The sequence below is a fragment of the Tamandua tetradactyla genome, chromosome 8, assembly GCF_023851605.1.
Source record: "Tamandua tetradactyla isolate mTamTet1 chromosome 8, mTamTet1.pri, whole genome shotgun sequence".
NCBI lineage: Eukaryota > Metazoa > Chordata > Mammalia > Pilosa > Myrmecophagidae > Tamandua > Tamandua tetradactyla.
This window is the reverse complement of record NC_135334.1, coordinates 112,821,173-112,847,233: the sequence shown is the minus strand read 5'-3', so window position 1 is coordinate 112,847,233 and position 26,061 is coordinate 112,821,173. Positions and strand designations below refer to the sequence as shown.

Sequence of the window (26,061 nt, the reverse complement as noted above, 5' to 3'; positions counted from 1 at the left end):
AAGCTTTCTGAATCTTGGAAAGAAAAAAAATAATACAAGGATGCCTAAGTTGTTTTTAAAAGCTAAAACCTCTTTAAAGTGTCTTAAAAGTATGCTCTATTTGTACAGTGGGATAGTATTATCAACCGGAAGCCAAGATGCTGAACATTTTACCATTAAAAGGGATAGATTAAACTTTAGAATAATACACATAAACATAGATATATATGTGTGCATATATACATATTTTTTTTTTTTAAACATTTTCTTGTTTTATTATATTTTGTTTGTTTGTTTGTTTTTTACATGGGCTGGGGCCGGGAATCGAACCGGGGTCCTCCGGCACGGCAGGCAAGCACTCTTGCCCGCTGAGCCACCGCGGCCCGCCCTGTATTTTTAAAAATACTTATATAGCACTTACTCCATGCTAGTCATTGTTCTAAATACAAATAATTACTTAGTTCTCACAAAATCTCTGTAAGGTTGGGTCCTATTATTCTTGTTTTTCACAACAGGAAATGGAAACACAGAGAGGTAAAGCAACATGTTCAAGGTCACACAGCTCAAAAGTAGCTTTACTAAGCACTGAATCCAGGTATTCTGGATCTAAGGTCCATGCTCCGTGCCGCCCCCACACACTATATGCTGAATGCATTCTTTCAAGTAAACCTTATGAGGTAGGCCCCATGTGTATTACCATTTTACATGCGAGCAAACTGAGACACAGAGAGGAGAAGCAGCTTGCCCAAGGCCACTCAGCAAGTAAGTGAAAAGCTGGAACTCTGACTTCACTCCCCCAAAGTGTCACTCAGTCTGTTACTCCTTGTCACCTGACACCTCCCCGCCCCTTCCCCATATGCATTTGGTTAGAGTCAGAGATGCACCTCGGTCAGTGGGCTGGAAACCATCCTCAGTCTGGAAACCATCCTCAGTCGGACCTCATTAGTCCCATAACACAGTGCTCAGCAGAAGGGATGCGAGACCATCTAGCCCACTACTCTCTCTAGGAGTAGTGCCACTAGGAGGTTTAGTGACAAGCATAATTTGGCTGAAAGGCACATATAATTAAACCCAATTAAATACCATAGCAGGGAAGGGAATAGGTCATAGAGCAGCAGTTCTCACACTATGGTTCAGTGTCCCCTGGGGAATCCACCCACCCAACCCACCCACCCCTTCAAGGGATCCATGTGATCCAAATGATTTTCTTAATAGCACTAAGCTGTTCCTCGCTTTTAAATCACATTGTTGATGAACGTACAGTGGAGTTTTCCAGCGACCACATGATGTGCAGTATTCCAGCAGACTGAATGCAGAAGCAGAATGCCTATACCAGAAACAGAACGGCTTTTAAAGAAGGGGAATTTAATAAATTGCTAGTTTACAGTTCTAAGGCTGAGAGAATGTCCCAGTTAAAGCAAGTCTATAGAAATGTCCAATCTGAGGTATCCGGGGAAAGATACCTCGGTTCAGGAAAGCTGATGAAGTTCGGGATTTCTCTCTCAAGTGGAAAGGCATGTGGCAAACACGGTCAGGGTTTCTCTCTTGGCTGGAAGGGCACATGGCAAACACGGCGTCATCTGCTAGCTTCCTCTCCTTCTCCCTGGAAGGTGTTTTCCTTCTTCATCTCCAAAGGTCGCTGGCTGGTGGACTCCTGTTCTTGTGGCTGCATCGCTCTGCTCTCTCTGAATCTCTTCTTTTCTTCAAAATGTTTCCTCTTTTTATAGGATTCCAATAAACTAATCGAGACCCACCCGAATGGGTAGAGACATGTCTCCAACTAACCCATTTTAACAACCACTCTTGATCACTCAAGATCACATCAAGATGTGACTCCCTAAATCACATCTCCAGGGAGATAATCTAATTACAGTTTCAAACATACAGTACTGAATAGGGATTAGAAGAAACGGCTGCCTTTGCAAAATGGGATTATGATTAAAACATGGCTTTTCTAGGGTGCATACATCCTTTCAAACTGATACATTAGAATTCCGCTATCTCCTATTAGGCCAGATGGCACAGAAATCTGCAAAAATATAAAACAATGCCATTCTTCCCACTAATCTCTTTTCATCTTGAAAAAAGTTATTTTTCATAAAAGTGCTTTTATGCTAAAATGCCATAAATAGTTTTATTATTTGAGTGAATTAAGAAAGATTTTTAAACTTCTCAGTGTCAATTTCTAATATGGTAAAGACAGCTATAATTCAAGGGAGTAACCATGTTGAAGAGTGTAGAGGAGTCTACACCAAAAAGCCCGAGACCCACGCAGGATGCAGGAGACCCTCATCGCAGCATAGGGAGCACCCTGCCCTGTGCTCCTCGGTGACCCCTGCGAGGCAGGTGCTCGGTACACAGAACTTAGGATGTCGACGGAATGCCCAGCCACACGATACCAGCCATCCCTTTGGGAACAGGTGCCCACACACAAATAACGACTGCTGCTCAGACCCACAGCGCTTACCTGGAAGTAGTCTGTGATGAACGACCCGAGTTCACTCTTTAGCAGCCGCCTGGGGAGAGAGAAACACAGTCAAGCAGCTTTTGGTGGTGCAGCAACTCGAGAAGAGCTCACCCACACATGGCCGTGACCGCACAGAAGCCAAGGTCAGGTGGGAGAGGGGAGTGACCTTTCCTAGGTCCTTGTTACACCCCGATGTTATTAGGGAATCAGGGCAGGTGAAAATCCTGGAGGGGCACCTGTTCCTATGTTGATGCTGCAAAGGCAACCAGCCAACGAGGTTCAGCCACTGGAAATCCCAGTTCTAACAGGGCTGGTAGAGACAGGCCAGCACGCTGGGCTTCATGTGAGGCAGAGGAAGAGGAAGACAACGGTGTTTTAACATCCTCCACATTTGCAGAGCACTTGATGGTTTAAAAACATTTTTCATATATATGATCTCATTGGCTGCTTCAACCAAGGATTATAAAGCACGTAGGGGAACAACCATTATTCTCCTGTGCAGATAAAAGAAGTCGAGGCTCAGAGAAATTCCCCAAAATAAGTCAAAGGCAGAACTAAGATTTGAACTCAGACCTCCTGCAAATTCAACATTTTTCTCCCTATAACTCCAGATACCCGTGCGTGAAATTCAAGTTGCTACCATATCTTGGGTGGACATTCTGCCAATCCTGAGGGAAGGAGGCAATTCTTCAGAGGGACCCACAGGTGAGAGAATAGCTGGATTTTATTTATTCAGGCAGCAAACTATTAAGCTGCCTGTGATGGGCTCAAACTAGTTCTAGCCCTACGAGTACAAAGGAAAAGAAGGCAGTTGATGTCGCTGCTTCTATATTCTTATACAAATGGGTTTAGGTAGATAAGCATGTTAATAAATATTCCCAAAAGATAATTTCAAAGAGTCTTATGTGCTAAAAAAAAAAAAAAAAAAGAAAGAAAAAAATGAGGTTCTGGCATTAGGTCTCATTCTCCCTGTGACAAATAATGGGACTATCCCTCTGGCACTCTCTTTACTTTTATCCAAATAAGATGAGGGAGCTAAAAACAAGAATAACTGGCTTCCCGAACCCAGTGAGTTTCCCAGGGAGGAAACGCTTCGTGATTTCAAATGATTTCATTTACTCATCCCACCAGCTACGGTTATTAAGGAGCAAACGCTCAAGATTCTGACAACCCCATGCTGGGTATTAACTCCCCAAAACATGTTCCCACGTGTCGATGAAGGATAAACAGGAGGTTACAGCAAGATATTGTGATGTGCAGAGCACAGACGCGATAGGATGGAGACAGAGCAAAAAGAAACACCCAGGATCTAAATTTCTGTGCCAGAGAGAGCCCAGGAAAGCAGTGAACACGTACTGAGCAAGGAAAACACCTTCCTTTTTCCCCTTGACAGCAAATGTGTCTGTTGTGGATACATTTTGAGGTCCACTCTAAAGACAGGTTCTTAGAATGCCTCCTGGGGGTTCTCCCTGATGTGGGCAGGTCTGATCAGAGTTGGGGAGCTCCCACCAGTCTCAGGGCTCAGGTGAAAACGTGTACACATGCACTGTGCATGGCTGATCCCCAAGGCTAGGGGTGCCCCCCAGACAGGTGGCAGAAACAGGTGGGCAGCCCTGAGAGGAGGCTTTGCAACAGAAGAGGCAGAGTCTGCTCCTGATCACGGGAGGGAGAAACAGCATCTAGCAAAGCCCTCGTGGCCAGTGGCAAGGTTCAAAGCTCTAAGGGAGAATGTAAAACTTCAGCAAAAAAGTAAAATAACAAGTCCTAATGGAGGCTTACTTAGAGCAGAGCTCCCCAAAGCCTGTCTCGGCTACTCAAGCTGCGGCTGGGAGACAAACACGGTTCTGAGACCAAGCAATATCTTGTAGAAACAGTGTCCTGAGGAACCCATGCTGGGGAAAAAAACCTGTCATCATGAAGATGCTTCAGGTACGATGGCAAGAGAAACAGGGCCCGGGTAAGGGTGGGCCTCGGAGGCCGAGACAGAGGGGTCTGCTTGCGGGCGCTCACCGGGAGTAGGAGCCGGACAGGAGTCAAGAGCCAACACTGAAGAGTGGTGCTTGGGGTGGGCATCATGCTCTAACCCAACTGAGGAATCCGCCCTGGAAGCTTCCTCAGCAAAGCTGTAGATCCCGTCTTCCCCACGGAGGGACACGGAGGGCCGCGGCGCACAGCGGGAGGGAAGGCGGGGCACCCTTAGGCTAGAGGCAGCGGCAACAAGCGGCAGCCGGGGCCAGAAGTCTGTCACAGGAAGACAAGGCCCTCGGTGGCAATCAGCTGGACTTGATGCAAGTGGACTGGACGCAAGGACAAAGGCAAAGAGCAAGACCGTCTCTGAAGTTCCAGCAGCCATGGCAGTGGCAATGAGCTGGTGACAGGTAAGAACGGAGGAAGTGGGCCAAGACGCCATGGCTCGCCAGTTCTTGGCTGAGGAAGAAACCAGACACGGAAGTGGGAAGCTGCTGGACATACTTTAAACTCCATGGACCATAACCAGGGACAGTAGGAAAAGCACACATTTGTCCTTTTATCAAATCCCAAGTTCAAAATCCTCTCCACTGGGTACTGTTTTGTATAGAGTTATCTGAAGGGAATAAACCCTACCTAATAGATTCATTCAAGATTTTACTGTACTAGGTGGGAAAATCAATAAGCTGCCTTGGCCCTTACAAAATCCTGTCCTGGTAAAGCTTCCAGCTGTCTGAGCATATGAGGAGTGAAACAGGCTCCCTGTGTATATGTACAGATGTTCACTGCAGAAAAATATAGGAATGAATATAAATGTCCATCAGTAAAAGTAAATTATGGTTCATCATATAGACAGTGAGAAAGAGAAGAGGGAGGGAGGGAGGGAGAGAAAAAGAGAGAGAGAGAGAGAGAAAGAGAGAGAGAGAGATCTATATAATAATATGAAAGGAACTAAGTCACCTCATGTAAAAACTGGAAGACTTAAAGGGAGAATTTTAGGTTGTAGATACATTACTAGAACTGAAATTAAAAAAACAAACAAACATAGAATCGCAAAACATAAACAGTGAACCCTAATGTAAACTATGGATATTGTTAATAGTATAATTATAATAATGTTGTTTCATCAATTATAACAAAGGCACCACACTGATGCAAAGTGTTAATAATAGGGAAAGCTATGTGGGTGGGGGGTAGGGGGGACAACGTGAAAATCTTGTATTTTCTGCATCATTCTTCTCTAAGCCTACAACTTTTCTAATAAAAAATAAATTTAAAAAATGCAAGAAGCAAAACAATGTGTCTAATGTACTACCTTGTAAAATGGGGGGAGAAAATAAGAACGCAGATTCACCTCGCTTACATATGCAGAAAGAAACTCTGGAAGAACACCCAATAAACCACTGTCAGAATAATTACCTTTGGGAAGGGGAAAATGGAAACTAGGTTTCTGGGGTGAAGGGTGGGAGACTCTTTACTGGATTCCTTGCTATGTACTTAAATTTTTGTGCCATGTGAATGCAATCCTTTCAAAACCAATTTTTAACATTTTAAAAATGGACAGGAACCACCATACCAAGGATAGCGCAGGACTGGTGGGAGGGAGTCCCCACTAAGGTTACAGAGGGGTAACTGAGGGTCACACAAGGTCCAGGAACCTGCCAGTGCAAACCCACCACAGGCTGATAATCCGAGAACCTTTTTCCAACTTACCTGGGAGAGGGCGCCAGGCTGGGGCTCCCCCAGAGCTGCACTTGTGGGTAGACTGCACCTGAGTCTCAAGGTGTAAATCTGCAAGCACTTTCTATATTCTGTGTGTATTCTGCTTGAACCTGGTTTACCAGGAAAGGGTAAACCCGTTTGGAGAAACTCTACCCGTGGGTTAGCTGAACTGAGAGAAAGATTTGCCACACCGCTGTCGCGATTTATCATCTTCAGGTGAACTTGGCAGCTGTTTCCCCACTTTAAGGACCACCGTCCCCACCACCTCCCCACCGCCCCCCTGCCCAACTACCACCAAAAAGAAAGAGCCACTGACAGAGAATAGGAACTCCATTCATTAATTTGTCATTCTGCAAGCATTTACTAAGAACCTACCAGGCACTAGAAGAAAAGGGTGAAACAGAGGTTGGACAAGTTCTTTCTCATTAGATGCAGGAACACCATCTTATCCAAAATCTGGGAGTAAGAATATCCAGGAACTAGAGACACACAGGCCTAAATTCACAGAAGAACAAATCACCCAGTCAACTTAGTCACTAAGTTCACCAATTAAATTTGTTATTTCTCAAGAAATAAGAGAAAAGTAGGAGAACAATAGCAAAATTTAAGGGGCTGTCCCAAGAACACCAACCAGCTGCACGGTTGTCGACATGAAGGGTCCCCCTACCCCTTCACGTCGACAACCTTTCCAACACAAAGTGGGAATAGTCATTGCCCGAATATTCCTGAAGACTGGGAGAAGGGTCAAATGAGAGGGAGGAGCTGTAACAGAGAAGACAGGATTTAACAAATGACTGTGACTACTGAATCATTATATTGACATTTCTTGTTAATTTCTAGTGTATTAGAACAGCTAGAAGGAAATACCTGAAATTGTAGAACTGTAACCCACACTATACTCTGAAATTTGCTCTATAACGACTTGCTAAGCTGTACTTTGAAATTGATCGCTTTTCTGCATATGTTATGTTTATAATTTTAAAAGGTTAAAAAAAATTTTAAGGGGCTATGGTTTGTGCAAGAAAGAAAAATCCTGATTGCTAGTCCTTGCAACTCAGAGGCTTAAATCCAATAACGTCTCTCTACTCTTCCCCCTTTGTCTAGGGATTCTTCCCTGTAAATTGGACAGCAATTATTTGGGGAGGGGGAGGTACAAAAAATAAAAATGATAAGGAAGAAGAAAAAGTTGCTCCGAGGATGGAGCCTGGCTTTTTTTTTTTCGTTGCAGCTCACTCAGCAGTTACTGGGAGCCAGCCACCATCCTCAATGAGGACGTGCATCCTTGCTTAAGCCTCAAAGAAGCCAGGAAGTGTAGCAACAGCCCCGCCTGATCCATGAGGACACTGAGGCTCAGAGGTTAAGTCACTTGCACAACGATGCATGGCAAGCATAGGACAGAGATAAGAAAGGGCTGGCTGAGCCCAGAGGCCTGAAGGCAGCCCTGTCTCTGCCACTTAGCAGTGACCCGAGCATGCTCCTTACTCTTCATCTCTCAGTTCCCTTAACTGGAATTTGGGGCAGAATAAGGAGACCGACTTCCCAGGATTATTGCAAGGGATCAATGAGTTAATCCTGGCAAGGTCCTTGGAACAGTGCCCGGCCCAGGACGAGGCTGGCAGGCGTGGGCTGCTGCGATTTCCCCAGGTGGGCTGGGTCCTGAAGCCTGTTTAGGTAAGGCCGGCACTCTGCAGCGTCTCAGCATCTTAGGGCACAGCGGACCAGCACGTCCTCGCCCTGGGGTGAAGGACCAGAATTCACGAAGGGGCCGTTCATTAGGGCCTGGTCACCCTGATAAAAGGGTAAAAAGGTAGGAAGAAGGAGACCCAGCTTTAGGCAGGGAGACTGGGAAGGACGTATCATCCCTGCCTGAGCTGCCCCGAGGGTCTGGTTTACACATAGGGCTTCCCCCTTCATTTTCGTCTGAAAACGGATGGACGCTGCTGCTGCTAACAGCCACCACCAGCCCAGCCAGGGAGCAAGAGAAGGAAGCTGGGGGACCTGAGAGTGGTGGGGAGGGAACGGCCATGTGTGACTCAGCCAAAAAGGGAAATAGGGTAAGGAGTTCAGTCAGAAGCCAAAAGGAGCCATAATAGGAAAAACAAATTGGGGAACCGCTCACTGGTCTCACTCTCTCACCGCCTCCCCCGCAGACTGACCAGCTGAGACCCTCCCCAGCTGACAGGATTTCCGGTTACTACACAGACCAGCGACCTCACTCCTCGCCGGCTGGTCCACCCAACTTCCCAATTCTTAGGCTCGAAAGTAAACAAGACCATGCCAAGGCTGGATTCCAGCTGGTAGGGAGGCCCGGGGACAAAGGGACAGCAGGCACGGCAGGCGAGGGCAGAAAGGATGGAGAGGATCACTTCCAGTGCCAGCCACGGCACCCCTCGCACTCAGGGCATCGCCCAGGGCAGCCAAACCTTAATTCTCATCTCAGACAGGCCAAAGGATGGTGGAGCAGTTTCCAGACAGGTGCTGAGCACATCCACTGCTAAATATTTCTGTGCCACTGGCATCCAGGAACTGTCCCAAGTCCCCAAGGACCCTTCCCAGGAGCCACCCAGAAATTCCCACGATGCAGGAATGGCAGGGGCTCCCAGCACTGCAGCGGCATCCTGTTTACTGGGCAGCGCCCCTCTGACCTGAGTCTTAAATACCCTGAAGCCCGCCCACCTCACCCTCACAATGGGATCTCCTTCCAGAAGACAGCATCTATTTCAACGGGAACATTTGGAAACAGCCCCTTTCCATTCTTCTGGGGCCTCTTAGAGGTAGCATCTCCCCTCTCTCTTTTCTGCAATCCAACGGGCAGCAAAGACAGTGAGAAAGAAAGAGCAAACCGAGAGGCCACCTCTATGGAGCGCCTGCTCAAGTTCTGGGCTCTATGCTAAGCAGTTTGCACAACACAGCATCTCAAATTCTCTAATGGTCTCACGAGGTAGGAATTTATCCTCATTTTGCAGATGAGGATACTGGTGTTCAAAGCTTGAGTTCAAATTGAACTTGAGTTCAAAATTGAACTCAAAACTTGAGTTCAAATCCCTATTCAGCCACTCACTAGCTGTGTGACTCCAGGCAAGTTTTTCCACCTCTCTGTGCCTTGATTTCGTTATCTGTAAAATAGGAACACAGTAACTATCCTATGGGGGTGTGGGGAGTTTTAAAGGAGTCGTATACATAAAGTTCTTAGAACAGAGCCTGGCACATACTAAATGCTAAACGAGTGTCTGCTTTTATCATTACCTCATGGAATTATACCCCATACTGGGCTACTACTGGGGTGGGGGTGGGGGCTGGGTCCAGACTGCCCTCCTTCTCAGCTCCTCCCAGCTCTTCCCCAGCTACGTGACAGTTAAGACTCCCTTGAAGAGATGGAAAAAGTCTGAGGCATCTTCCCTTCGGTTTCAGGCAGCTCACTGACTCAGAAGGAGGATGTTTCAACTCAGACCCATCAAAGTTGGAGCACAATTCTGGGAATCTCCCCTTTCCCTGAAAACCTCTCGGTTTCCCTTCAGGCTGCCTCCTCCCTCCCCACAAGAAAGAAGCAGGGGGGATTGGAGAGCGAAGGAAAATGTGAGTTTCCTGCCTCCAGCCAGCTGCATATAACTCATCTCTGGTTTCTGGAAACCTCATCTCTGAGCATTTATTTCTACAAAGGAAAAGTCCTAGCAGGGAGTAGGAGGATGTGAAGGGCAGGGAGAGAGTGGGGGCAAGACAGTTACATTCCCTGTGTTTGCCTTCCTACCTGGTTCCCACCTGCCCGCCTTTCAGATATTAACGTGGGTACCTCTTCTGCCCCGCAGCGCTCTGTTCCTGCTCTCGCTCCACTTAAATCTTAGTATAGTACGTGTGTGGTCCTTCTCTCACTCTGCTCTGAGCTCCCAAGAGCAGGACCCACCTCCCTCCGTGTTACCCCAGAACCCCCCAACAGTCACTAAATAAACGGACAAAAGAACCAACCTCCCTCCCTCTCTACACGCACCCCAATCAATCAGGGATGTCAAAGCACATTCGGGAATCTACTAGCCTAGGTTCTCCTATGAAGCAGGAAATGTACATCTCTGGTTGCTCACACTTTATAAAGCTTTGTGGTCAGGTAAAATCAGGTGAACAGTGGCTCAAAAAGAATGTTGAGCAGAAGTGTGTGCCTGTGTCGCTGAAGGTCAGCCGCTTGGGTTCCTGGAAGCATTTGTGAAACCCAAACTTCTAACCCAGACTCAGCAACACTGCCAAAATGCAGCCACATCACAGGTGAGACCAGAGAGGGGCGTTAAGAAAAACCACACGGGTGCCCCACGGAGAATTCAAACCAAGGAGACGCCCAGGGCCTGCCCAAGCCGGGGCCGCTGGAAATTCAGGGAAGCCAGAATTATAGATTATCTCGCTGGGGACTTAGCCAGAATGTCTCTTCTGAAGAGTCATTTTCCTGCCTTCAGAGATACAACATGCAAGCCCTGCTTTCTGTGGCAGTTTCAAAAGAAAATATTCAAATTTATGAGCTTCATATTGGCATAGCAGGTGCCCTGGCACTTATGTGGGGAAAATTTCCCACTCTATTGCAGGCTGACGTTTTTGACATATTTGTTCTTAAAAGGTCTCTGTTCCCTTATGCCCGTCTTGATCCAATAATGTGTTCTGGCAATTGACCATCCTCAGCGAAAAGTTCCTCCTCATAGCTACTTCAAAGTCTGTCCTCCAACCTAAAATTTAAACTAGGGTTCATTTTCAATAACCGGTCTTAAAAGAAAGGACTTATTATTTAAAAATATATATATACTTAACAGCTGGTACAATGCATACAGTTTCTATCTGGTTTTGAAATGACTGCATGACAGTATATAGTTACATAAAACATCTACCTTTCCGGTCATACTTGAACTGACATATTTAAAAGAAATGGCATTTCCTGGGCACATCCTAAACTCCCCAGTTAGAAGAGAGATGGCCAGCGCTGGCTGGCACGATCCAGGGAAGCTGGTTTGGGCTTTGGCACTGGACTCAGATAATCTATCAAAAAGTTTATTACTGTTTGGCTTGAGTAGAATGAAGAACTGAGAGAGTCATTTCCTCTTGTTCTTTACTCTGCAGAAAAGAGAAACAGCTGTTTTTTTTCTTATAATAACTGAACTTCATCCCAACTGCCAAGTCCAAGGATGCATTTGCAGGAGCCTGCCCCGATCTCTCTAGTTCAAAGTGAGCTCCCCTCATCCAAAGTGCTAGAGAAATCTCTCTGCAGTACTCACATTGGCTTGTACTCTTATGAATGGTACTTTAATATTAATAAATAGTCACTTTATTACTGCTAAATGCTCACAATTAATAGGAATAAAAATAACTAACACTTATTCAGTACTAATCTATTAGGTGCCAGATCCTGAGCTAAGGGCCTTTCTGGGCATTATCACAATCTCCCTACCACCGTGAGGATGATATTACTTTATGAAGAAGAAACAGAAACTTAGAAAAGTGAAGTGCTTTGCCCAGATCACACAGCGACTCCAGTCTCCGTCCCCAGGCTCTCTGAATCCAGCAGCTGCTCTTTTAACCAGCTAAAAAAATTTATCAAACTTGGCACACAGTAGGTCTTCTGCAACTGAATGAAAGACGGGCTTGAGAATAAGTCAGACTTCTCTTCTTTTACATCTTCTTTTTGTTTGTTTATTGCTTTTTTAGTGCAAAGCAATTTGGGGAGTAAAAATAAAAATCATTATCTCCCTATGCCAACTTCTAGGGCAAAGGCTTCTCTGCACAACGAAGCCTGTTTCCGTAGGTTTGCAAACCGCCCTCCCTGGGCCCCCTGCTTCCCCACATCTCCCTCTACCCCCCATCATCGTGCCTCAACCCTGTTGCGTTTATGGATCTATTCCACAAACAGCTGCTCCAAAAGGAAAAAGAAGAGAACAGGAAAATCAATACCAACTGCAGCTGTGCATGCAAATGGAACCAGAGAGTAGCATGCCTGTCTCAGTGTTTCAGTTACTGCAGGCAGGGCAGCTGCATCTATTTCCAAACAGGCAGCTCGCTTGCTTCAGCTTGGGACTTCCGTGTCACATGTAAGCCTGGGACTCCCCTCAAGGTCTCTGTGATGTGAAAGCCTGTGTCTTTCAACCACCACATTAGAGAAAGTCAGAGGATGGAAGCAACAGAAACACAGTAATAGAAGCTCTGGGTTTTGGAACATTTGACTTATTCCGAGTTCAATTCACATCTGAGCAATTGGTGACAAATACTAACCAGATCTATTTCCCATCATCCTGAAAATCACCCAAAACACAGAGCACATCATCCAGCAGCAATCTTTAACTAATCCCGATACTGGAAAGGTTTTGGGGTGGGGGTGGGGTAGATATTGCACTCCTCAGGAGAGGCACTGAGAATCAGACGATGGGGTGAGAGATGGGCTCACAGATGCACCGTGACAGGAGTGATGGCAGGAAAAAGATGAAGACAAACCATCAGCCTAACGTTTCCTCCAATGTAAAACCTCTTCCCTGTCACTGCAGTGCCGTCCGACTGGTGTTCCAATGCTGCTCCCACTCTTTACAATATGTGAACTTTGACAAAGTAATTTCGTTTCTCTTATCTGCAATTTTCTCATTTGTAAACTACTGGTGACAATGCTTACCTCCCAGGGCTGGGAGGAGGGTTGTGAAAGGAGCTTGGCGTTTTTCCTGGACCGCCTACCCATGTTAGCTCCCTTCTCTCCCATTTCTGTGGCCTTAATGCCAGAATCTGGGAATCAGCGTCATTCTCCAGCCATGCCTCCCCCTCAGTGTGCCACAGCTGATCTTAGAAATGGGTAGCTTCTTGGCCAAGTTCAGTCCACAGATGTGCTTTGTTTGGCATGCATCAGTGTTTGGGGGAAATCTGGATTATTTACCAACAATTAAAAGGCAGGAAATTTCACATAAAAATCTCAGTTTCCAGTGCTTCTCAAGAAATAAGTTCTTCTCTCAGGAGAACTGCATTCTGCCGGGGTAAGTCCCCTTGGAGAGAGGGTGAGCTCTCCTGTGATGTGCTGGCTTCGCTCAGTTAGAAGAGCTGCTTGGAAACAAGACTTCTGGATTTGCAGCCCCCAGGCTCTACCTTTCTGGAATGCCCACAAACAGAGCTTTTAAGTACACTTTCAAGATTCCTCTCCTGATGTGAAGAACAATTAGCAAGTTCCTGAGTCACTATTTTATTTATTTATACTTCTATTGTTAGCCAAAGAATCTTTCGTGGAGCGGCCAGCATCTTGGTTCCCGCAGTCAAGTTGAATTCTTCCAAAGTGGCTGACCCAGCTTTGCCCCTTCACGCAACTTCTTGGGGCCTCAAGTTTTCTCTAAAACGAGACCTTGGGTTACAGGATCTCTGTCATCTCTTGCCATGTTTATGTAATTATCATGTGGCATTCAAGCACACGAGTAGAAATTTTAACACAGCACTGTTTACTTATGAGCGCTAAAGGTTTTAACAAAAGCAGAGCTTTTTAAAAGCTCCTTTGACCCTTAATACTGGCCTTTGCTAGATCTCAACAGGCCCTGAACAAATGGCCTTGTTTACTGTCCGGCCTACTCCAGGGTCGGGCCTCAAAGCCTGAGGTTCTGCACTTACACAGGGAACAACCCAACAGCAGGCACTCAAGCTCACCTACCTGTCCCCAGGGGCCTCGGTGCGCAGGGCCCTGCCTACCCCTCCTTTCACCCTTCGCTAACACAAACCAGCCAGCCTCCGGCACTCCACCACACGCCTTCTCTCCATCGGCTCTCACTGCCACCACAGGACCCTTGCACCTGGAGTTCCCTTCACCTGGGGCCCTTTTCTCCTAGCAGATTCCCACGGACCCTTCAGTGCAATCTCGTTTCCACCATTCCTGGCCTCCTGGGCCAAATCAGGTCCTCCTAACACCTGTCTGCATCCCACCAGCTGTGCTGGAGCAGATGTCACAGCTACACTTTCACATTTATTTGGGTAATTATTTGACTACTGATAAGCTGTCCAACTGAATACAAATCCCAGGAGGCCAGGGAAGGTGTCTGCCTTTGCATTGTCTTTCCAGTGTGTGGCCAACAGGAAGGCACTCAAACATCTGCTAAATGAATGGAAAGCTGGATGGGGAAGATTCTAGAAGACAATCAATTCCTCAAGGACAAGGACCTCATCTTACCGTATGCCCAAAGCCTAATAATAGTGACTACAGCAAAGAACTGAGCTACATGCACCAAGCACTTAAAGCATATCAGACCCCATGCTAATGAATTAGTTTAGTATGAGGTAGTTCAGTTTAATCATCACACAACTCCTATGGAGGTAGGTATATTTACTATCTCCACTTCAATTATGAGAAAACTGAGGCACAAACAAGTTGCTAACTTGCCCGTGACTTAGCCAGTGAGAGGCAGAGCAGAGGCAAACCTCAAGAAGCCCGGTTCCAGCCACTGGGCCATTTTGCCTAATATGGTAGCAGCACACAATGAATATTTACTGAATAAAGGACCGTTACCACTGATTGGCTCCTTCCACCCCAACAGGCTTGCATGCACACTATTTACATAGACACATGGATAAATCTTCACTGGATCAGAAGTCTAAGCAGATAAGGGGCTCAGAACTCACCAACCACAAGAAGTATCACAACAGCCCACAGAGGCAGCACAAGACCCAAGCAGGAAACTAAACTTAAGATAAGGCTCTGGGTGGGGAAGCCACCCCTGCCCCTTGGTCTGGCTGCCGCTCACCTGATGTTTTCATTCAGTGCATAGAGCTCGTTGCTTTGCAAGCCGCCGCCTTTGAAGACATTGATCACGGCAGTCTGGACGCTGCGGGGAAAAGAGAAATGACCCCAGGTTAAGGGGGTCTGCCCGGCCGGGGCCATCTCAGCGCCAAAGACCAGGCAAGGCGCAGGAAGCCCATGCCACAAACACGGCCATGATTCCCATCCCTCGAATCCATCATTCCCTTCCCAGTGTCCTTGGAGTGGATGGAAGATGAAACCGGAAAGAAGCCGACGTGAGCAGCCCCCACTTTCCCCCTGGCCGCGCTGGCATCCCGGGTGAGTGGAGGCTGTGCTCTCTGGAAGGCCTAACCTGAAGGAATTCAAAATGGCGGCCACATAGCTGGGAGCTGCCCAGGCCCGGGTTCTCTCCTCCAGGAGGCTGTGTCTTAACAGCGCAAGTCAGCGAGCTGGGGCTGATGAGAAACAACGTCCTTCCTTCTTTTATGACTCTTGGGAGAATTTCACAAAGCCCCATCTCACTGGTCCTCTGCGTTCCCATTCCTGTGAGGTGTGCGGGTAGCAGAGTCAGTCGCTTGAGGGGCCTCAGTGAGAACTAGATGGGTGGTCTCTGGAACCCCAGTCCAATATTTCAGCAAAGAGCTGATTACATTCTCATCTACATCAGGGGCTCCAGGTCATGTTTTAAGGAACAAAAAGGCATTAGACACCAAAACCTTTCAGAGCTCCCCTTGCACCCCCACTGTAACGGTTCTACTGTTGTGTCTATTCAGTGAGAAAATCCATCTTTGAACCCAAAGAATTCAGTAATGCTTTAAAATAATGATGCAATTCATTTACGCCAGAGTGCCTGCATAGATTTGAAAAATTATTGGCTCATAGACCTACAAGATACAATAGTTAATCAGTCCATATCAAAGCTCAGTGCACAAAGGTAGGCTAGACACCTTACAAAAGTCTCCCAGGCGCCACGTATAAGAGATACCTGTCTTATCTTCCCAAACAGGTAACAGGTTACTTGAGGGCAGGCTCTGTGTCACATGCATCCTGAAATGGCCCCACCCTCGCATACTCTGACAGTTTGGAGTGTGACTAATGGGCATGAACAGTAACTGTAAATTCCAATTCAACTGTCCTGGGCTGGTTAACCAACTCCAATAGAGCAGAGGCTCTCCAGCGCCCCCTTTTCACTCTCCCAAAGCAAGGGAGGCTAACAAACACATTCATCGTTAAGAAACGTGTTCCCTTCGTCAGTGGGCCCTACAACTTCCTGAAGCAGCCATCCCAGAGGAAGCAGCAGGTGGGCAGCCCCCAGGTGCCACCTGGCCTCCACTCCATACTAGCCACCTCCTTTACCTGTTCCAGGCCGAGTTGGAGCTCAGCTGCAGAACCTGCCGGGCAGCTTGGAATCGCGGCAGGTCGCTGAGCACTGGGGAGCTCATGAAGCGTGGTCTGGGCCTGCGGAAGGAGCCCATCTTGTGGAACTCAGTGGGCAGGCTGGGAGCGAAGCCACGGGTCATAAGTCCAGGTGAGGGGATAGCTTCTCCTCTGGACCAGGAGGTTCCGGCTGCCCAGGGAAAGGCCTTCTTCTCCCAGAGCTGCCTTCTGGCCCTCACGCCTTTTTTTGAAACCACAAATTTAGCCAACACCTGAAAAGAGAGGGCAGCTTTAACTGAGAACTCTTGGGCTGAGCAGGCCACATCTTAGAGGAAACTGGCTGGGACTCTCCAACCAAACCTTGCACAAAAACAACTCTGGGACCCAGTAACAGGTTGGTATGCCCTGGGGACTCCCATTCACACATTTTTTTACAGGTGTCTTTTTGGTCACCCAAACAGCATGGTCACCCAAAGTGGGAAGGCAGTGACAATGGGACCAAGTTAAGGCTAACCCTACAGAAAGCTGATTTCTAGGCTGTACTTGACTCTGGCCCTATGTGCACCCATCGGAGTTTGGATATTGGTTGGGTTTCTGCAGGACCCACAAAGTCATGCATTAAGAGATGACTTTAAAAAATGCCTCAAGGAGAACATTACACAATGCTTAAAGCGTTACTGAATGCTCCATGACTTGGCACTGAAAACCTCCTAGGACATGCCCTTACCAAGGCCGTTCAGTATTGCTCAGTATTTCCCAAAGCATCGAGTGCCTCTTCACTCAGGCACATCTAATCCGTCACTTCATTCATTCTTTCTTTCGGGACATATTCACGGAGTGTTTACTATTTATTAACCACTGGGAACTGTGGAGAGCCCAAACATTTCTAAAACCAAGTCCCTGCTCTCAAGGGGCTCATGATCTATGGAGAAGAAAAGTGTCTAGTTTCGTATTCATTCACACAGCAGATATTTATGGCACCTGCTCTGTCTTGGGCACTCACTGAGACATTGGGGATATACTGATGGCTCCAGGTAGAGTGGCCTCTGCCCCAGGGAGCTCAGAACCAGCAGGCATGTTCCAGGTCATGCTCATCCCCAAGCTTTTGGGCGTGTCTACTCCTCTCCTTGCCTAGAATTCCCTTCCTTTTCCAATTTGCTTATTCAAATCCAACTTATTCTGCAGGGTTGGGCTCAAGAGTACTCACCCGCTGGTAGCACATTTCCTTGTAGGATTTATAGCTTTGGAGCAAACCTGGGTTTGAGTCTTAACTCAGCCACTCTTAAGCTGTGTAACTTTAGGCTCTGTGAACCTAAGAGTCCTCAGCTGTTAACAGAAGCAACTTCACAAGACTTGTAAGAGGTGAAATGAAACCATGGGACGTGCCCAGGAGAATAATAGACCCCGGGCTCTCAAAACATTGGCTTGTTCCATACAGACCAACCTCTTTCTTTCCTCAGTATTCTTTAGTGAGTCTCAGTCTAAACTGTTGGTTTAAAATGAGTTTTGGAGCTGGTCAGGCACAAAGGAAACATCACCAAACTTAGAGTCACTTTTCTCTCAGGGCTTTAGGGTTTAGTCCAAAAAATATTCCCACTGCATCCTTCTCTCACCAGCTAGCTCTGCATGTCCCAAAAACCAACAACGAAAGAAAAAGATATCTTAGTCATAAATGTCAGCTTCCAACTGGCAGGGTGGGGTGGTTTTGAGGCCACAGCTGAAGGAGGAACTGTCAGAAAAAGAACAAGGCAGGGAGATGCCAGCTGCTGTCTGCAGACAATGCCCTGGGCTTGGAATAACGAGAGCCCTAAAGGATTCATATATGTTTATATATAAATATATATATGGTGGACAGCGCAATACTACCTAACTGTAATTCAATAATGTTATAACACTGAATGAAGCTGAATGTGAGACTGATAGAGGGAGGAGGGCTGGGGGCACAAACGAAATCAGAAGGAAAGCTAGACCATAAAGACTGAGACGGTATCATCTAGGACCGCCTCGAGTGTACAATGATAGTGACTAAATGTACAGATTTAAAAATGCTTTTGCATGAGGAAGAACAAAGGAATGTCAATACTGCAGGGTGTTGAAAATAGATGGTCATTTATATTTTAAAGCTTTAACTCATGTGTGAGACTAAAGCAAAAAATGTTTATTTGGTACAAAATTTGCATTTTGAATAGTGCATTTCCTAATAAATAAAGAAATAAAAATAACAGAAAGGAGACGTATCATTTTATTTTACTGGCTTCTGACTGTCCACCCCATGCTCAGAATGGCCCAATACTGGCTAAAATTTATCATTTAAATTCTGGGAAAACCATAATAAGTTCCAGAGGGTATCGATAATTCCATACGTCCCATCAGAATTTTAAAAGATCCATGCACATCAACCGAGGCCCAGAAGAAATAAAACCATGGAAATCCATCCAGAATTCTTAAACCTGCTCACTCTGGAATTTAAGTTTCCCTGTAAAGGTCGCGCTATTAAGAAAAGAGCCATTTCCCTGCCCTCCTTTAAACGGGCCTGCTAAGTGCAGCTCATCTGTGTAATGACAGGATATTAGCTCCCTGTATGAGGCCCTCAAAGCTGGGGGCCGCCTCGCCTGGGCAGCTGCCCCCGGAGGGAGAGAGGCGAGGAGAAGGGATTGCCGAGTGCTCCCCGTCCACCGAGTGCTCCCCGTCCACCGGCCTGCCCTCCCCACCCCGCGGGGCGCCCCTCGCCCCCTCCCCAGGCCCCACTCCCAGCCCCCCGGGCATCCAGCAAGGCCTCTTCTAAATTCGAGTAACTGTCAGCCAAAAGGCCCGCCGCAGCTCCCGCGCCCGGACGTGCCCGCGGGGTAACTCAGAACCCGGACCGGCCTCTGACTCATTTCCGACCTCCCAAGTCTCCCACTCTGCTCTCCGAGCCTGACAGGCTGAGGAGAATCTGAAGCCCCCCTGTTGTCTCCAGCGTTCCCACTTCTGGAGAGAGCCAAAGCGCCTCCCCAGAGCGTCCCAGAAAGAAAGCACCTGGGAGCACAGAGGAAAAGTAGCCTAAAGGGGAAAGTTGGCAGGCCGTGGAGCCACCTGCTGCAGCCAGGCCCCTCAGGCACGGCCGGTCCCGACCTAAACAGGGCAAGTTAGAAAATGACCAGGCCTGCCAGCGCCTCAGAGTGGAGCCAAACCAGCCCCCCACCCCTGTTTACAGGTAACATAAGTGAAGCCCAGAGAAGCTATGAAGCCCGTCCTAAGTCATCAAGCCACGGGAGAGCGAGGGCTGGCTCGACTCAGTTTCCCGGACATATCATTCAGAGAACTCAGCCCCCTACTAAGACCATTTGGTAAACTTCTTGAAGTCGAGGATGGGGACTTTTTTACCTCCTGTCCTCAGGCCTGAGCTTACTGCTTGAGATAAAGATGAAGGGAAAGGAAAGGAATTAATAAGGCATCGACCACCTGCCTGAAAGGACGCTAAGCACTGTCACAATCAGCAAATTTAATCCTCACACAAAAAAACTTATTTGAAGATCAGAGAAGTTAAGTAACCTGCCTGAAGTCACACAGCTAACAGGTAGCAAATTAGGCATCCAGATCCGCCTGATACCCTAGCCCATGCCCACTTTGCATGCCATCAAACTAGGCCAGAAGACCAGAACTGAAGCTGCCAACTTATTCAGAAGCACCTATTCATGGGATTTCATATCAAAATTTAAATCTTTGCCTCTGAGATCAATATAACATAAGGAATTCTATGACCATATCTGAGTGTGTGCTAGAGGGGTGGTGAGGAGAAAGAATGAACGGAAAAAATCCAGTGCCTTAGTTAGATGGCCTCTCCCCCCTACTAGCTGTGTGGCCTTGGGCAAATTACTTGACTTCTCTGAGGCTTGATTTCCTCCCACAGGAGATAGGGAAGCTAGCAGTGACCACCTCATGGTCTATGAGGATTAAATGAGCAAATATTGGTATGGTACATAGAATGGTGTTGGCAAATAGCAAGTGCTAATTACATAAGAGCTTGTTAAATAAATGACATTATTGTTGACATATCTGAATCTCCAAGCAATGCAGGTGGTGGACATCACTCCACTCTGAAGCAGCGAAGGCCTCCGTGCCTGCATTGGGTAACATTACCTTCAGACCTCACCCCTCGGGCAGGGAAACTCAACCACTTCACAGCCCCCCTCGCCTTCCTGTAGCACGATGCTCAGCTTCAAGGAATTCTCCCACCCATCGTCTCACTTCTAACTCTTACCCCAATCCTACAAAGCAGGTCGAGCAGGGATTTCTCTTGCAGATTAAGAAACTAAGTCTCAAATAGATTCAGTGACTTAGCCAAGGCTGGAAAGCTGTAAATCAGAATAAGAACAAACCAAAAGTCCTTCAACCTCAAGTCTGGCCCCCCTATCGAGCACCGCAGGTGGTGGTTCTTTTTCCTCCCTAGTTGATTCCCATTATTCACGGTAGTTATGAAATCATCATGAAAGCTGAATTAGCTAATTCTGAGCCATTACTTCTAAGGCAAAGACAGACCAGTTTCCTGCAAGCCTCTGCTCACAACATTTCCTTAACTGATCAATACATAACCTTGTTTTATGTGCCTTTCTGTTTAAAGACACCGTATTTAATATACATTATTGATTGATTAACATTGAACTCATGGCCAGCTGCGCTATAACTCATGCCTGAATGAAGCTTCTCCAATGCATGTATTCTCTCTATATGCCCGTCGCTGACGTTTTGCACTTAGCACTTTACAGCACTTAAGCACTCTGCTAGGGGGGCATTTTCAACAGCCAAACCACTCACCAAAAGCACAAAATGCGGAGAACAGGACACTACAGATGTACTTGTTTATAGTATGAGAGCTGAAACAAGGAGGCAGAGCATTTCCTTGTTCAACTTCAGGTGGGGACATGGGCGTGGGGTGACTAATTTTTCGCCACTCTGCATATGTCTGCAAATGACCAGGAAAGCACCATAGGCACCGATTTGGGGAGTTACAAATAAATCTTAGCAAGTAGCCAAATTTGCAGTGAGAATATCTGGAAATAATGGGGACTGACTACATTTTAAAATATTTTTTATTATGAAACATATTTTAAAAGTAGCTTATCTATATACACACAAATGCACATGCACACACAGCTTTAATGAGGATAATAAACAACCACCTTCTTAAGAAATAAAGTTGACACCCTAGAAACTCCACGTGCTCCTTTTTTTTGATAAGAGCATACTCTTATTACAGAAAATATAAATATTCGCAAAAATCTATAACATACGTAAAGGAAGGCCTCCTTCTGGCCACTGAGCAATGTGGGACAGCTCTGCCCAGCAGAACCTTCTGAGATGACAGTACAGTTCGGTATCTGAGCCGTCCAATATACTGTCACTAGTCACATGTGGCTACCAGGCCCTTCTAATGTGGCTAGTGTGACTGAGGAACTGAACTTTAAATTGGATTTAATTGTAATTAATTTCAACTTAATTTTAAATAGCCACACATGTATACACACATATTTTAATTTAAAATGTTTCCTTTCCCTTAATAATATGACCTTCTCCCCATATCACTGATATTGATTTTATCATTATTTTTAATGGTTGCTTAATTATTCCATTTAAGGGATACTGTAATTTATTTAACCAGCCCCTGATGGGTAGATATTTAGGTAGTTTCCAGTCTTTCATTACTGCAAGGGATGACTCTGTTCGCCAGTCTTAGGGACCACATGACTGTCTCTGTAGGACACATTCTCAGAAATGGAACTGCTGGGTCAAAGGACCAGGTAACTCATGGCTCACGTGACTCTGACCCTAGCCCCCGCCCCCCCCCCCCCAACCTCCCTGCAGTCTGGAAACAGCACTGCCGGAAAGGAGCGGGGAAACACAGTGCCTGCAGCCCCACAGGGTGAGTGGCCACCAGGCCGTCAGTTTTACTCAGCTACTTATTCCCTGTGTGCCCAGGGACCACTCTGAACTGCAGTTTCTATGTCTGAAGGATGGAAATAGGAAGAGTGGCCTTAGAAATGTGTGGTGATGGGAGGGACTATCTATTGCAGGGCCAGGTGTGGCTCCTGGGCCTGAGTAGGTCTGAAATCCAAGCGCCCGGAGGCGCAGCAAAGACAAGGGGGCCAGGCCTGGCCTTCTCTGCTCGCCCCATGACCCTGAGCAGGCAGGTGCCTCAGGCCTGGCATGAGAGTCAAATGAGATGACTCAAGCAGGGCTTAGAATAGGCCTGGTATACAGTAAGTGCTTAACAAATGCTACCAATTGTTTCTTTACCATTCCTATCACCACCATCATCTTCATCATCACAAGCAAAAAAAAAAAAAAAAGATCTGTACCTAATGTCTCCAAGTGAAAGAAAATACTGAATGTTGGCCAGCTTTCTCTTCTGGTGGATCCATGCAGTTAACCTTTAGAAAAACGCCCTTCAAAAACAATGTACGTGGCCACCACTCGGTGCTTAAAGGGTTGCATCCGTTTTCTGGAAAGCAGCCCTTGAGCAGAACCAAGGGCTCTGGGGGGCCCTGGATAAACGAGGCTCCGAGGTACTTACAGGGTTAAGGGAGTCACGGCTGGTCCTGCTTCCCAAGGCTCACCCTGCACCCAGGCCCAGGACACAGCCGTGCAGAGAAAGCCTGTGACGCCTCGATGTCTCCCCACAGCTGGCAGGGACAGGACAGGGGGATGGCACAGGCACGGCCCGCCAGGCCGGCGTAGGAAAAAGTGGTTCACTGCGTGGAGAATGTAAATGAATTCCACTAAGTCTCCAACCTTGAACTCTGAAAAGGGAAGTACACACATGGCACAACAACTTAAAATAAAGAAGTGGGTAGCTTATAATGAGTCTGAGGCTTCCAGGAAAAAGCCATTCTGAGAGTAAATAACACAGAAGTCAAAGAAAACTGAGTCATGCAGTCTGAGGAACAGTCCAGAAAATGAGGAGCAGCTAGTTTCCAGGGGAGTGAGGCAGGGGCTCTGCCTTACACACAGCCCTCAGAGGCGGGGCGGGGCGAGAGCCCAGCCAGGAGCTCTTTCCCTGGCACGTGGACACGGGAACGAAGATCCGGCGTCCTTCTGCAGCCTCAGCATTCAGGTACCGCCACTGAACTCGAGCCACCCATTCTCCCATTGCAGCCACAGTGCTCTCCTGGTGACACCGGCCATGATGACAGTGACCGCTTACTGAGGGCAGACGCTGGATCCAGCACTTGACATGGATTATCTTGGCATCTTAAAAATGGACTTAGGGGGTCCTGGCGAAAAACCTTTTAAGAGATAGTATAAAATGGAAAATACCTGGAGACATAGCATTTTGGCGAAACTTGCTTACTAGTTGTGCATTTGTGTACCGAACGAAAATATAAAATGTACGTACTTCATATTATATGTAGTACTCATAGGTGTGAAAGCTCCTCTGATCTTCCCAGAGGTAGGTGCTGTGACCATCCCATCTTATGGAGAACAACACGGAAATGCCAAGGGTCTACTTGTTCAAGGCCAACAGATTATAAGAGGGGACACAGGGACAAGAACCCCCAACCGTCCCCAAATCTCACCATCTCGTACCACTCTGCTGCACAAAATGCTTTCAAAGGCTCCCCATAGCGCTTAGAATAAATCCCCACACCCCATCCTCACACCCTCCACTCCCTCCACTCTACGTGCTATGCTCACTGGTCTTCCTTCCTTTCCTCAAACACCATTTGCTCTTCCCTGCCTCAAGACCTTCGCCTGGCGGCACCCTCTGCACAGAATACTTCATACCCAGTCCTCGTGGCTCAAATCCAAAGACCCTGCACCGCCAGTCCTCACTTGCTCACCGAAGCCCTCCGCTCCCCTCCCCTCCTACCCGTGCCCAGGTCAGATCACCCGAGAAAGCTCCCTATTCACCTCCTGGGTAGTTTCCTCACTGTCTTCTTCAGTGAATGACTACAGAGTCATCTGCTCACTGTTTTTTTTTAAAGTCCTTAAAGGCAGGAATGACACTTTTCTTGCTCCTGAGTGCATCCCCAGGGCTAAGGATGGTGCTTATACAGAACAGACATTCCAGAGATATTTGCTGAATGAGCCACGGGACCAATCGCATGAGAGGTCCTGCTGTGGGAGACACCAAAGGAAGTAACAGGCCAGCGTCAGCTCAGAATACTGACACCTAAAACTACACTGTGCTTTGCCCTTTGAAAAATGCATGGTATCGAAATCTGACCATTGTGGATTCAAATCCAGTTTCGACAACTTATTAGGTAGGTAATTTCTTCATCAAATGAGGGTAATAATGATCTCGGTGGTAAGTTTAAATGAGATCACAGCCTGGCACATGGAAGATGCCCCCAGCGTTGCGGTGTATTAATAAAACACTGTTTTTCCCTAAACTCTCAGACTCAACTAGGTGGCACATGGCCAGCGTGAATAGGCACTCTCACATGCCGCAGGAGGCAGCTGTGTCACAGGGGGACATCTGACAAGATCCACCCTCTGACCCACCAATTCCACGTCCAGGAATTTTACTCTAGGCATATCAAATGACTTATGTAACAAGGGTTGTCACTGCAGCCTTCTTTATTATAGCAACAGTTGGAAGTACCCTAAGTGCTCACCAACAGGGGAACAGCGACGTAAACTACGGTATCTCCATGCATTAATATTATTGTGCAGCTCTAAGAAAAAGCCCTTTACATGCGGACCTGGGTGTTTTCCAGGGGATGGTTTGAATGAAAAGGTGATTGCCGATCAGTGCCTTCTGTACACAACCACCTACGAAAAAGAGATGAAAAAGAGCATTTATATATGTCATTGCATATGCCTAAAGTATCTCTGGAAGAACAGAACAGAAACTGCTAAACACTGGTTTCCTCAGGAAGGGAGGTAGGGCACAGAGGGGGGAAGAGACTTTTGTATCTTTTTAATTTTGAAATATGAAAATGGATATTTATTCAAATAAATAAGTAAAGACAACAGGGACCCCTCCACCTCTACACTCCCCCCCCCCAAATAAAAACAAAGAAAGAAAGGTCATATGATCTGTTCAAAATCACTTAGCAGTTAGGAGGCAGTCAGGTTTCACACCTGGCTTCTTATCCCAAGTTTAATGCTCTAGTCATTCATCCATCCATCCATCCATCCATCCATCCATCCATCCATCCATCCACCCCACCCACCCATCCATCCACTCGTTCATTCATCCCACACAAATGTATATATTCAGTAATCATTCCACAACAGGAACTGTCACGTGTAGGGAAATTCCTTTATCTGGATACATGGGCCAAAAAATAAACACTGGTAGGAAAAGCAGATAAAGGGGAAAAGCAGTTTTGTTTTTGTATGACACATCACAAACCTGCCAAAGAGGCCAGGTGGGAAATGTCACAGTGCGGGAGGCTAGCAGGCATGGGCCGTCAATTTGTAGACTGTCTTAGCTAAAGGAGGCAGCCGCTGACAGTCCCGTCTGGTTTTTTGTCATTTCAAGAGACAAGCCTGGTTTTGCCAGATCCAATTTTTCCAAGAGAAGTGAAAAAATCCATATCTTTAAAAATGTGAAATCACCTGATCTTTGAGGACTGGCACAACTAAGTAGTGCTTTAAGAGTCAAACCTACAGGCTTGTGATCTTTATCGTGTCCTCTCAAAGCCACCGATCAGCCTTCTCAGACCTTTTACCTGGAGTCTAAGCCAGCTGCCACATCAACCTGCCCGAACCAGTCGCTGCGGCCTTGGGCAAGTCACTTCACTTCTCTGGATTTTGTTCCTTATCAGTTCACTGAAGGGTTGTGTACTGGTTTGAAAGGAAGTATGCCCCCTAGAAAAGCCATGTTTTAATCAAAATAACA

The 26,061-nt window shown here is 46.9% G+C and overlaps 1 protein-coding gene across 6 annotated transcripts in view; it reads right to left on the bottom strand.

The window, feature by feature from the left end:
• PRR5L (proline rich 5 like) overlaps positions 1–26,061 on the bottom strand; it is a 176,185-nt gene that overhangs the window by 49,106 nt on the left and 101,018 nt on the right. For 5 of the 6 annotated variants that reach the window (XM_077114430.1, XM_077114428.1, XM_077114431.1 and 2 more), the window contains exons 2-4: positions 16,212–16,504; positions 14,860–14,940; positions 2,447–2,495 (exon numbers count right to left, since the gene is read on the bottom strand). In XM_077114430.1, the coding sequence (XP_076970545.1) occupies positions 2,447–2,495; positions 14,860–14,940; positions 16,212–16,375 (294 nt within the window). In that variant the 5' untranslated portion in view covers positions 16,376–16,504. Of the gene's footprint in view, positions 1–2,446; positions 2,496–14,859; positions 14,941–16,211; positions 16,505–22,785; positions 24,067–26,061 lie in introns of those variants that run through there. The other variant, XM_077114429.1, reaches the window with a different exon arrangement.